General features: G+C 36.1%; 1 protein-coding gene across 2 annotated transcripts in view; it reads left to right on the top strand.

Moving 5' to 3' along the window:
* Positions 1-13,345, top strand: part of NALCN (sodium leak channel, non-selective) — a 199,240-nt gene that overhangs the window by 14,042 nt on the left and 171,853 nt on the right. For both annotated transcript variants that reach the window (XM_042867267.1, XM_042867265.1), the window contains exons 3-5: positions 4,246-4,329; positions 5,955-6,094; positions 6,770-6,898. In XM_042867267.1, coding sequence (XP_042723201.1) covers positions 4,246-4,329; positions 5,955-6,094; positions 6,770-6,898 — 353 coding nt within the window. The remainder of the gene's footprint in view (positions 1-4,245; positions 4,330-5,954; positions 6,095-6,769; positions 6,899-13,345) is intronic.

Genomic DNA, 13,345 nt, shown 5'->3' with positions numbered 1-13,345 from the left:
TCAATCTTTTAGCATACTGCCTTAATGCAATTCAGATGTTGATTTCATTTTGTCTTCGGCAAGGTTGATATCGAAATAAACTTGAATTAAAAGCCAGTAGTCTAACCAGCCTTCCCTTCTGATGGACACTAGACTCTTCTCATGGCATGACTTCCTCAAGTGAGATATGGCTTCAGGCTGTGGTTCCATCCGTATTTTATACTGGCTCACATTTCTGACGAATTAGGTCTTTTTTGTGAGTGTAACTGCTCCCGAGGGCACATAATAATGTCAATTGCTGTTTTACCTGTAATGTACTGGCTGTGACTGAAAAAGTGTTATCATTCTGCATCTCAGTACTGTCATAGGGGTGTCAGTATACAAAGAAAATCAAAAATGAAGAAATGAGTAACATTGTACTCTGTTATTGTACTGGTGATGGTATTAGAGAAAAAAAGGGTGAGATAAGGAGAGTACAGGGAAGATATTTTGTTTTGGGCCTGTTTTCAAATATGCAAAAGAACAATAAGATGTTATGCTGAATTTGAGGTATTCTTTCTTAGTTATAGCTGTATTGCCATGGCAGGATTAACATGTTCTTTTTCAGGGCAGAGAATATTGCAATTAAGACTGTTATTGCTGTTCTTTTGGAATATCAAATTCCAGATTAATTCAGATGAGCATCTCTAAGAGCAAAGCAGCCCTCTGATCCATTCCACATGGACTGTTTACCAAGAATGCCATTTCCTTTGTTTTGTACTAGTCTGGCAGTGGTGCTTGCCTGGAATAAATAAGTGCCGAGGGAGAAGATTAAAGGTCTATTAGGAGAAACTGTTTGGAGAGACCAGGAATGATGCTTGCAAAATAGCGAATAGAGAGCTAATAAAGAAAAGATTGATCCATTTAGCTAAGCTATATTGCAACTTTGACCTTCACATTTTTCATGTTTTGGTTTTTTGTTTTTTGATTTTTTTTTTAAAAAGGACTAGCATTAACTGCACTGTCAGAAGAAAATAATTTTGTTGTCTATATAAACCGTATTTCTGCTGGAGAAACTTCCTTTACTTGCTGTGTACATTAAAGAATTCAATGTCCACTGCAGACAATAGAGAGACAGCAACTTTAATAACTTTATGAGTTTTTGATTGAGCTTCAGCGTGAGGTTTTAGTCTACAGTACTAATCCTTCATCTTTTGTAAATGTTTAGACCACATTTCAAGAACTTATGAACCAGAATGTTAATGATATAGAACAGTGCATTCACAGTAAAATGCTAAACAACTTCATTAATAATTCTCTATTTCCAACAGACATGATGAAAAAAAGATGAGGTGTTAACAATTTACTGTGCTTTAACTGCTTTAGGTAAAGAAGTAACTGTATTTAACCACATGCATTTGTATTCCTTTCCATGTGTGAGAACAGAATGCTGTTCACTTAATGAGCATTTGAACCCAGAGCTTTGTTAAAAGTTGGGATAGAGTGAATGAAACTCACTGCTCAGTGCTATCAATATGTGAATATTAATGTGTGTTAAATCTGAATTAGATTTTTTGTGGAAAGTAAGTAGCACTAGAAGTCAGTATCCAGGTTCATGTTAAAAAGAATATTCTGTTTTTCATATTAAACAGGACGTGATTCTGTCTTACAAATTCCTTCAACCCCCATACACTGTATATACACTTTTAAAGACTCTCCACCATGCCCACTGCCAGCCATCGGCATGTGTGAAAACAATTTAGCCAAGATGTGCAAAGCAGACAGGTCCAGCAACTCCCCAGAATGAGTGGTCTCTGTGAATGTAATCCAGGTGCCCAGTGAACCCTTCCCCTTACTGGAAGGATGTGCTGATGTGGAGAAGCAGTGTGAGTGAGAAAGCTGAAAGGGGTCATGACATCCTTTTCTGTAAGGAAAAGGATCAGAGCTGATGCAATCATGCCATGTGTATTGTGGAGAGTAAAAGCAATTTCTAAAAAAAGATTTAGCTTTTTGTGAGTACTTGTGGGATAATTCAGAGGAGAGTGAATACAGGAACTCCTGCACAAGCTCATGCTCAAATCTGTATAGCACGACTCAGGGAAAACTTCTTGCTTAGAGAAACGGTGCTGAGGAGATGAAAGGTGAGTTTTTCAGCTAGAGAAAGACCAATCATCATCATTGTTCATAGGTACAATTGAAGGCTGCCTGTTGAAAAGCCTCTGGAGATTTGTTTAGTGAGTGGGAACAGGGATAAGTGGTGTCTGCTTCATAATTACTGAGCATAACAGCTGAAACAACTGTCCTGCCTTGAATGAAGATTTTCTTAGCTCAGACTTTACTATGGAACCAAGTCTACTTTCTCCAGAAGGGACAGGTTAAAATTATGATGCAGAGGTTCTTATTTGGTTCTTGATTTGGAAATTTCCTGATTTGCAGTCCTTGTTCAGGAGTGGTTCAGGTTGGATAGCAGGAAAAGGCTCTTCATCAGAGAGTGGTCAGGCCCTGGAACAGGCTCCCCTGGGCAGTGGTCATGACACTGAGCTTGCTGAAGTCCAGTGAGCCTTGGAGGCATACGGTCTGATAGTTGGGTGGTCCTATGTGGAGCAAGAAGTTTTACTCAGTGATCTGTATGGGTCCCTTCCAACCTAGGATATTATATGTTCCCATGGTACTATGATTCTCATAGTTAGTAGCTTGAGGACTTAAAGATGATTATGAATTAGAAAATATCCTGACTGAAAAAAGAGTGTTAAGGTTCTCTGCCCTTTATTTTTAATTTGAAAATCACTTACTGCATTACCCTTATATTCTTCTTTTGTTTGCTTCTGCCCTAAATAATTTGTGCAACTGAAATAAAACTTCACAAATATTTTATCTCTATTTACACAATACATCTTGCTGTCACCTACTGCAAGGAATGATAAATCCTTTCTAGGATAGTGTATGACATTGAAAATATTATATTAAAACAAAACTACTTGTCTGTGCTTTTTGAATTGATGAAAATGCTGAGTCGTTTAAAAACAAGTACTGAAATAGCTATCACTGGGACAGGAAACAGTGCATATCAAGCCAGGAATCACATTTCTGTCAAAATTCAGTCCAGTAATGTCTTCAAGATTTCTGAGAACTGACAATTATTTTCATTCATATCTGTGACAAGTGGATGAATAACACTGTAACTGAAAGAACACTTAAACAGAAAAAAAGGAACCAGAGGATGTATAAGGCAGAGGAGGGTACACTCAATCTGTTGTGAGAAAGTTCATTTGGAAAGGGATAATTTTTATGTACCCTACCAATATCTCTGCACACATTTTTGTTCCAAGATAGCATAAAACTGGGTTATCCACATTTCTTAGGTCTAGTTTTTTCTGGTCTTTATTTTGGCACGCTGCATCTATCTACATGCATTTGATCTCCAACTTCTTCTGTGTTCCATGAGCTACCACAGAATTCTGTAACCTTCAGATGTAATCTCCTTAATGATTTGTTTTATTTTTTCCCCCCGTACAATGGTTGAAATAAAGTATGAGTCATTAGCAGTGTTCTGTTGTATTATGTTGTGGAGGGTGTGTATTTCATGTCTTTGGGAATGGCATGGAATGTGGGGATACCTAACTGTGCAAACTGGAGCATTAATGGCGTGCAATATGGAAGGAACTGAGTTTTGCTGCAGCCCTCTCTGTGCTGCCTTTTAGGAGTGGTCTCTGGATTAGACCATTGCCAAACCCAAGCTAAAGTATTATTTTAGAGAGCTAGTTGAAAAAAGTCTAAATCAGAGCCTGTGAACAGATAGGAAAGCATACGCATGACCAAGGATACAGTGCTCAGTTTTCTTTCCTAAATCTCTTTTAATCAGTATTGCAGAAGCATACTCTGAATACCTTGTGCTAAACAATCAGTGGAAGTGCCAGTAATATAGGGGTTAGAAGTTTCACCATACAGAGTATTATCAAAGCTTAAAAAAGAGCTGTGAGTTTGAGATGATAAGGAGTTGCTCAGGAAATGTCTGAAACAACTGGAAAGCCTAGGTTGTGTCAAGATGCAAGTTTCATACTATGGTCAGAACAGTGTTCATTTTTGTGTGTATGCTTTTTTCAATTACATCAAGGTACAAATAACAGGCCTCTTAAGAAGTTCTTTTTGACTCAAGCTGAGGAGAAGTGCTGTACAAGAAAGAAACTACCAGAGACAGCTTCTTTTTTTCCAACTACATTTGTTTAGGATAATACTAAATTCTGACAATCAAACAACAACCTCTTAGCTTTTCTTTCTGTCTTATAGGGGGATAGCTCCTATGTAAAGGATCGTTGGTGTGTGTTTGACGGATTCATGGTCTTTTGTCTTTGGGTGTCCCTGGTTTTACAGGTAAGTATTCCACTTACTTTTTCAATAAATTGTTCCTTAATCATGAAAAATACATGGCATAAACAAGTAATTATGAGTTCTGGAAGTATAATTCTACACGGATCAAGCTGTTTTTTAATAATATGCCAAATTCATTAGCACTTTGATTACACTTTGCGGCATATCTATGGTAGAAAATTTAGTTTATCTGTTAGTATTTATCCTGTTTATTTTTTTGTCATCTAGAAGTTAGACATTAATCTGAAGCTTGTAACTGTAAACTGTCTGCATAGTGAAAAGGAGAGAGGGGCAACTACAGAGACCCATTTGTCCCTTACTCTTTTTGACAGTTGTGCTGATCTCCTTCCATTGTGCTTAGAAAGATACAATGGTGGCTAGCTTAGGCAACAAAAGGGAGACTGGTTCGCATGGTAAACATTTACCATGATCTTGGCAAACTGATAGGGTAAGTGGAGGGGTTTCGTGTAACATGGGCCACATGTAACAAAACCTTTTACAGAATGGAAGAAAAAGCCCAGTGGAAAAAAATTAGTAGTAAAAACAATTGGAAAAAATGTGAGAAATTTTCATAAGGTAATTGAACCTGGACATATTGCAAAAAAGTCATAAACTGTTAAGGTACAGCTGAAATTGTGTCTCAGTTGGTAGACCTTAACCTTAGCCATTTTTTGGAGTAAGAACAAATCAAAGACTGTGAGGCTGGGCCTGTAATGATACAAGGACTGTTACAAGTTCCATTACAATTGACATTTGACAAAATGTATCCACTTTTGAAAAGTTAAAGATAGACATTGCCATTTTCTGCTTCATATACACAGAAGGCATTGGTATACTATGGACACATATAGAATGAAAATTGGTCATTACAGACACACAACAGAGATAGCTCAGCCTATGCATTGTCAGGTTCTGCCTCCATTTTCTTAAGACTTTTAGCAAATATTAAATTAAGCAGTAACTCTTAGAGTGAGAAATGAAGGTAAAGACAAGACATTTTTACTGATTCATTACTCTAAAGGAGATGCTCCTTCTGGAGGCACTCCTAACTTGTCAAAATGTTGAGGAAATGGTTCCCTGTCTTGAAGCTTGACTGAGATATCTGTGTCCTCACTAGAATATATGCAGTTCATGCTTCTGGAGTTAAAAGAAGAATTTGTAGGCATATTGGAATATGGAAGGCAATCTGGATGAATCTACTTTTATATAATAGTAAAAGCCTTAGCGGTGTGGATCGTTAACAGATAACTAACTTTCATACTGGAAAGTGTAAATCATTCACTTCTAACAAAGGAGAGATAGGACTAGCACACATGCATGTAACTAATACAAACTTACATGCTGTTCTTGAATTCTTTGTGGAAGAAGCATTATGAACGTAGGCAGAGTATATTGAGTGTATTTTTGAATTTTCATTCTTGTAACTCAGAAATGGGTTAAAGATTTTACTAATATGTTTCTTCTCAAAAACATGTTTAAAATGAACCATAAAATGAATCAACAGAAGACTGAACATGAAAATTAAAATAAAAATCATGTATGGTTTTCAGTTCTAAACATTTACATAGATACCAAGAGGAACAGGACAGGTTTATCAAGGCAAAATATATATATTTTTTTTTTTGTAGGTGTTTGAAATTGCTGAAATAGTTGATCAGATGTCACCTTGGGGCATGTTGCGGATTCCACGACCACTCATCATGATTCGAGCATTCCGGATATATTTTCGTTTTGAGCTACCAAGAACTAGGATAACAAATATCTTAAAGTAAGTAAGGTGGTTATCTAAAGAACAACAGACTTAGAAGACTGAATATGCAGCTGAGAGAATGATGCTTAATGTATACAGTCTTCCTGAGTTTTATTTCTGGCCAAAAAAAGGAATTACCAAGTTTTCTATAAAATAATAATACCAAATATTTAGATAAATCATAATGCATTTTGCTAATAATTTTAGCTAGTGATTTTCAACCACTAGAACAAATTCTCTTTGATTAATATGACAGCACAGTAATAAGGTTGTAATGTTATGTGTGTAAGAGTTTTGGTATACATATACAGAAACATGCAAGCATGCACACAATTATATTCTATACAATTTGTAATAGTGAAAGTCATAGTAATGTGAAAGGGTTCTCTTATTTATTAGATATAAGCTTTTCTTCATCATCTCATCTGTGTAATTAATTAGATACTATTTTACAAAAGCTAATTTCCACATTTTATTTACTTTTATCCTCCCTTCTGTATATTGTTTTAAGTTAGAGGTTTAGAAAAATTGTGGCTCAATTTTCTAGCTCTGGCACATAGCGAGAGATCAGTTTTTCAGGGCAAATTTTCTATGAGATGAAATGCTGCTCTCTGTGTGAGCATATTTCCTAATCTATAGTTTTTCGGAGCATGTTGCCTGTGCATTCACTGTGCTGTTCCTTTCTTTTGCCAGGCGTTCTGGAGAGCAAATCTGGAGCGTTTCAATTTTCCTTCTCTTCTTTCTTCTCCTGTATGGAATCCTGGGCGTGCAGATGTTTGGAACTTTTACATACCATTGTGTGACCGATGACACGCAGCCAGGGTGAGTTGACCTGGGCAGGTCTAATGTGGGACTGTTCATCAGTGAATGTATATTATTTCAGTTAGCATAAATGGATGTAAAATGGTATTAAAATAAATTCCCCAGGATAAATTTGGGATACAAAAATGTTATGAATTACAAGAAAAATGCAAAGTTCAAAGATTACAAATTAAGGCATTGAGTGGCAGGCTGTTTGCTAGGGGGTGTGTGGGGATGCGTGTGGCTGGAGTGTAAGTGAGAGAGAACAGATTAGGGGAGGCTCTAGGATGAGCATTGCTGCCTGTGGCTGAGTCAAATCACTAATGTTTTTCATCAGCTCTCACTGTTCTCCTATCTTTTCCCAGAATGTATGCGCATGGGTCAAGACCTAAAGTAACGAGCAAAACTATCCACAGAATCTCACCCTCTTTATAGAATGGCATGTCACTGAGACCTGATAGTTAGATGTAAAGCTGAAAAGCCTTTCTACACACCCTTTGGATTATACAATTATTATACTCTTCTCGTGGTCAAGTATACATCACATTTTTGATTCGGTACATACTTAAGATTAATTTGAAGCACAGTGTAGCCTTTTCTTGTTGGGATAACCCGTAACATTACACTTCTACAAGTGTATCTTGGATATATGCTTGGCCACCATTTTGGGTTTCTATTGAATCTATATTTTTGTTGTTGGTGGTGGTTCTTCTGTTTCTTTGGATAGGGAAATGTTAGCTCTGGAGTTGAAGCTTTGCTTTGGTCAAAATAGAATCTTTTTATTTCTGTATTGAATTTGTCAAAACATAAATAGAATAGACACTATAAGAAAAGCAAAGCACTGCTTAATTTGCTAATGTGATGAATAAAAAGTCAAACTACTGCAAAATGGCATGTTAAAGATTTTTCTAAAATAGGGCCTATAAGCTATGAAATATAAAATGAGATTATTAAAAGCAGCAGATCAAAAAAGATTACAAAATTACTTCAGAATATTAGACATTGCACAGTGTTTTGTTAAATGAAAGAGGTGATTGAATTTTGGATATTTTCTTATTTATTTAATCAATATTATAGTATGTGGCTGTTCTTCACCTAGGTAGTGAACGAGATATTTTATTCTAGCTTTATAGCACAGATTTTTTATTTTCCCACAGACAAGGAGGAAAAAAAAATCTTCGTAAAAAATTTATTTTCAATATTGCAACCTATGTTTTGCCTATGTAGTTTAGGAAAGCAGGAAATGGGATAGGTATCACAGGGAAGATTGGGCATTATGTAATTACTTATATCAGTGTCTGTAGTCTCTCCTGGAATTCAGCTGAAAAAGGTACAGTGGGACATTACAAGGTGTGTTTTCAATCTAGATTAATGAATATATAATTTTAAGGTTGCCTATAAAAAAAAATCTCCAATTTCCTTTGCGTGTAGTGGGGTGCCCTCTAAATGCTGCATTATTGAAGAAAAAAAAAAAAAAAAAAGTAGGAAAGTGTTTATGGTTCAATTTTAGGTTGTTGAAAAGCTGAATTACGGGGAAAGTCTAAAAGGGTCAAATATCCAGTACATAAAATAAAAATAAAAAACTTGTCTTATGTATGTTTAACTTGGAAAAGTCAAGTATACAGACTTAAGGAAATTTGAGACTTGGAGCTGAATATCAGTCCTTAATCAGTATCATCAAGCCTATATTTTTTTAGCTGTTCAATCCAATTTAATTTTTGAATATCTGAGACAGTAATCTTCTGAAAGTCATTGAATAACTTCTCCCTTATGCAAACCTGACTTGTAACTTTAAATGAAGTTGTGTGTGAGGACTACACTTATGTTGCAAACCTCTTTTTCTTTACAAGTGCTGCCTCATTTACTTTGACAAATGAAGGTGCCCACATAATAAAAAATAGATGTATTTTTTCCTCTTTGTCCTCTGAGCTTGTGCCTTACTTGTGACATACTCCTCATTCTTTCCCTGAAAATACTGATTTCTTTTTCTTATAATGTTCATCATTATACCTTGAGAACACTTACATATATCTGACTGTTTTTTTCATTTCTGAGGAATGCAGAGCAGCACCACTGGGTGAAATTATTCGGTCCTCTCCTTGCATAGGTCATGGCTGACCCTACCAGAGCTGCCTGCAGAGTTTGTAATAACTAACTTGGTTTGGGAAAATAGAAATAAAGAATCAAGTAACAGTCATACTTCCAAAGAGGACAAGTTGGAGGCAGACACTTGTCCAGATTGTAGTTAAGAAAGAAGGCAGCATGCACCTTGAATCAAGGAGAGTTTGCTAGCTGTGATGTAGTAGAACATGTAAGCCTAGACAAATCTGGCATCTGTTTCTCTACTTTATAATCGGGTTTCAACATACTTTCCAAACTGGAGTCTGTCTGCCTCTTTGTATCTCTACCTGAGGTAGTTCTGTTCCAGGCCATAGAGAGTGGCTAATGTTGACTGAACTTGGCATTAAATAACTTAAGAGACTAAAGTGCATCTTGTAATGAGCCACAGCTGTAATACTCAGTATTCTGAAAACCAGATCCAAGACTTCTAAGACAGTCTTAGCAAATGAAAAGCACACAGTTAGTGGCCACCTTTGAGTACTTTAATTTGGGGTGATTTACTTTTTACTAAGTAGAATTCTATGACAAAAAGCAAGGACAAAATCTTATTATGGAGATCAAGACTAAACTATTTCAGAAATTACTTTTAGTAACTCTACTGCCTTCTGAATTATTATTATAAAGGAGGTAAGTGTCTTATGAAAATGACATCTTAAAATCTTGATATTCTCCCCTATTTGAAAGGCCGTGGCAGCCACATCAGACACTCATTACCTCTTTGACTGCTGCAAGTACTTCTTTCCGTACTTTTGACACCCACACTCCCTGACCTCCTGTCTCTCCACCTCCTCAGTGATTTTCTAATGTTAACTCACACAAACTGAAATACTGAAATACACTAACTGTGGTCTGAGTTTTTCATTCCATCTTATTCCATCTGTGAAATCAGCAAAATCTGACTTCCTTCTAAAGGCTGAAAAGTTGTGTTTTTGTTGTTGTTGTTTATAACTCTTTTTTTTTTTTTTCCTCTCATTTGCAAAATCTTTTTTTTTTTTATTTTGTCAGACTTCCTTTTCCCCATAGGGAACACTGCTTCTTCCCAGGCAATTTTCTTGTGATTATTACTTATCTTTTCAAAACTCTGCTGTCATACCTTTTTCCTTAAGATTTCTCTGACTACTATAACTTTTTTTTTTTTTTTGTCAGTGTCAGTAAGTGGTATGCTGCACGGACTTCCTCATTACAGATCTTCTTTATTTGCTTAAAAGACATACAGCATGGTTGTAATGTAATGTATTTATAGACAACTATCTAAATTAGTGAATACATTATAAACAGTTTGATACATTCTTTTGTCATTTCTGAAATTAATTTCTAAGAAGTGAACAATATGAGGAAAGTAGGCTGTGCTCCCACATCTCCTTTGCTTGATTCTTGGGCACCTCCAGTGTACGAAAGTTACTTCCACCAGGACACAAGCAAATTTTTTTTCTCTTGTGAGAGAGGTTTATATATCTTCATGCACATGCTACTGAGTGTTTTGTTTTTTTTTGTTTTTTCTTTTAATTTTACTAAGACATGTTTGGCTGCATGCAATTTCTTTTACATAGCAGAATTAAATTATATGTATTCCACAGCAGAAAATTTTACTTCTGTAGCTTCTTTCGAGATTTCCCTCAGCCAAAGGGAGGTTAACATGGCTAAAGGCCATAAAATATCATAATTGCCTAATTCTGTATACTCACTCTTTAAGGTCCTTTGTTTATGCTTTCAGTAGAGTGTAGACTGAGTATTTCTGTCTGCCTTGTCACCATGGCAGTCAATTTAAAATCCTTCTTGGGAAATTTTCTTGTTCTTTACTTTAAGTAATAACTGCCTTGGAAAACGTGAGAAAAACAATTAGGAAGCAACAGAAAGATGTAGGAATTGTTGGCCATCTTTCACTCTATCTATGGATAGGTTCCTTAAAATGTCAGCAAATAGATTCAGAGTTGCTAGGGCTGAAAGCTAACCACAATACCTAATAAGGGAAATAAATACAATTAAAAAGAACAAAAGGGATTTGAGATAGTAAGTATGAGTAATCGGGTTTCAGAGTAAGGAAGAAATCCAAGGCCAACTTTGAAGAACCAATATAACAAGACTTCTTTAAGAGGATGGATTAATTCATTGATGCCTGTTAAGAAAAAAGCACTCTTTATTTTGTTTGGAGTTAATTCAGAATCTCTGCAATGGTGATATGTCTCTGGTATTTCCTTGGGGAAAAGAAAAATGGAAGAAATCCTGCTTTTTCCAGGCCAGATACTATTTAGAACCTATCCAAAATCAAGAAAAATACAGCATCAGATTAAAAAAGAAGTAATTCTATCCAGATGGAATCTTAAAAAAGAGTGGAAAAAGGTGATAAGGTGATAGCCCTTATAGAAACCCAAGGGGAGCAGTCTTCATCCTCATTTCCAGAGTATACATAATTTCTGAGTATAAATCCTGATTTTCTCTGGAACTGTTAGAAGCACAGTTATCCAAAGCAGTTGGATGTTGATTTCTTTCACACAGGCTTCCCAGTGCTTCTTATTGTCCAGCTCTACTTTGAGTAAGGAGATATTTTAACAAATTTCTAAGAAGGAGAACTAAGTAGCCTCAGCTCTCATTGGCTCAGTAGTGGCACATGCTTACCCATGTTAAATTTGAAGGGATTCTGTTTATACAGTTTTGGTTCCAGTGGAGACATTGCATTTCTGCTCAGCCTCTCCACCTTCATGGGATTCCTCTCCTCTGGTTGATAAGTAGTCCTTTGCTGTAAAGTGGAGCAGATTTTGTATAATATTGTGAAATTGACTGACTATATATGTGAGTCACATATAGCCACAGCTCTTCTTTGCAATAGGAAAAGTTCTGTGTGTATCTGCAAGGTTTTTCCCTTGAATTGCCATGTGGATTTAGAGCGTAGAGATTACTGAACTTTCCACAGGAAACCTGTAGGCTAAAAGGGAACTTAATGACAATTTTCTAGTATTTGGCATGGCTACAAAGTGGATGGAGGCTCTCTTCACAAAGAAACACATGAAGGGAACAAAGGGCAATGAGTACAGGGTATACCAGAAGAGGCTTCTTGAGACAACAAAGAAATATTTTACAGCAAGAACAGTCAAACACAGGGTCACAGTGAAACACAGTGGAGCCCTTATAATTAGAGCTGCTAGATATGCAGCTGAAAAGGGTAATAGATAATCTCATCTAGGCTTATTTGGACCATATTTTGAGGTCCCTTCCAACCTAGTCTATGATTCTATGATTTATATTTCAAGAGGAAGCCAGACAAGCAATGTAGAAGTCTGTGGATATACTGATATTCAGAGGTTAGATGGCAGTTATCACTGAATGGTACAACTATCTTGGCCTGGAAGTGCTGTGAAGAAGGGTCACTTCTGGGTATCCAAGCTGTTATAGGAAATAGTGAGAAAATGTTCTTAAAGAGACTCCAGATCTTGTTCTGTGAGCAAACTATCCCACATGTTTTGAAAACCAATTAACTATATCATTTTCAGTTTTTTACTGTTTTCTGAAAGCTGAATATGAATTGAATCTTGTGTCAACAATTTGGATTACTGAAGTTATGGGGGTCTGGAAATAGTCATCCTGAGATACGTATGGGCAAACTGAAGTTATCACAGCTATTTTATTATTTCCAAGAATCTGGGGATCATGACTGAGGAATTGGAAGACAGAAGAGCAGCAGAAGTTTAAAAAGGAAGAAAAGATAAGAGACAGAGCAAGACAGGCCAGGGAATTTCATTTTATTTAGTTGGAATATCAGTAGGTTTACCTTTTATACCTGAAAGAATTCTGTAGTAAATAAGGAAACAAAAATTTGTAAGCAGCTGGAAGGTAGCAAGGAGATGAGAAATAGCTAACACTGATTTGTCGAGAATAAACTGTGTCAAACCAGATAATTCTCATCTGTGACAGGGTAACAGATGTGAATTGACAAGAATGTCATACATCTTTCTTTTAGGGATGTTTTTTAACAGTCTCATAGGACAATTTTTTAAGCTGACAGGTGAAACATTTAAGGTGAAAATAATCATAGAATAGGTGGAAGATGTCTTGGAAACCATTCTCGGTGAGTTCATATTAATGGCTCACTGTCACAACGGAAGGAATTGTCAAATGGGGGTTAACATAAGCCCGTTTTGTGCTATTTGGAATTATCATTAATATCCTGGATGATGACAAATAGAGTATACTTAAAGCAATGAGGATGACATGCAGCTGGGAGAGACTGCAGACATATTGGAAGACAAGGTTAAAGTGAAAATGATCTTGAGAAATTTTAAGACATGGTCAAATTGGATATTAGGAAATTTTCATCTGGAAAAGTGATGAGACATTAGAACATGCTGAACA

This window comes from Lagopus leucura, unplaced genomic scaffold (assembly GCF_019238085.1).
Source record: "Lagopus leucura isolate 7727_CA_CO unplaced genomic scaffold, USGS_WTPT01 Super-Scaffold_100001, whole genome shotgun sequence".
In the NCBI taxonomy this organism is placed as follows: domain Eukaryota; kingdom Metazoa; phylum Chordata; class Aves; order Galliformes; family Phasianidae; genus Lagopus; species Lagopus leucura.
Note: the sequence above shows the minus strand (reverse complement) of the source record. Positions and strands in the feature narration are given on the sequence as shown.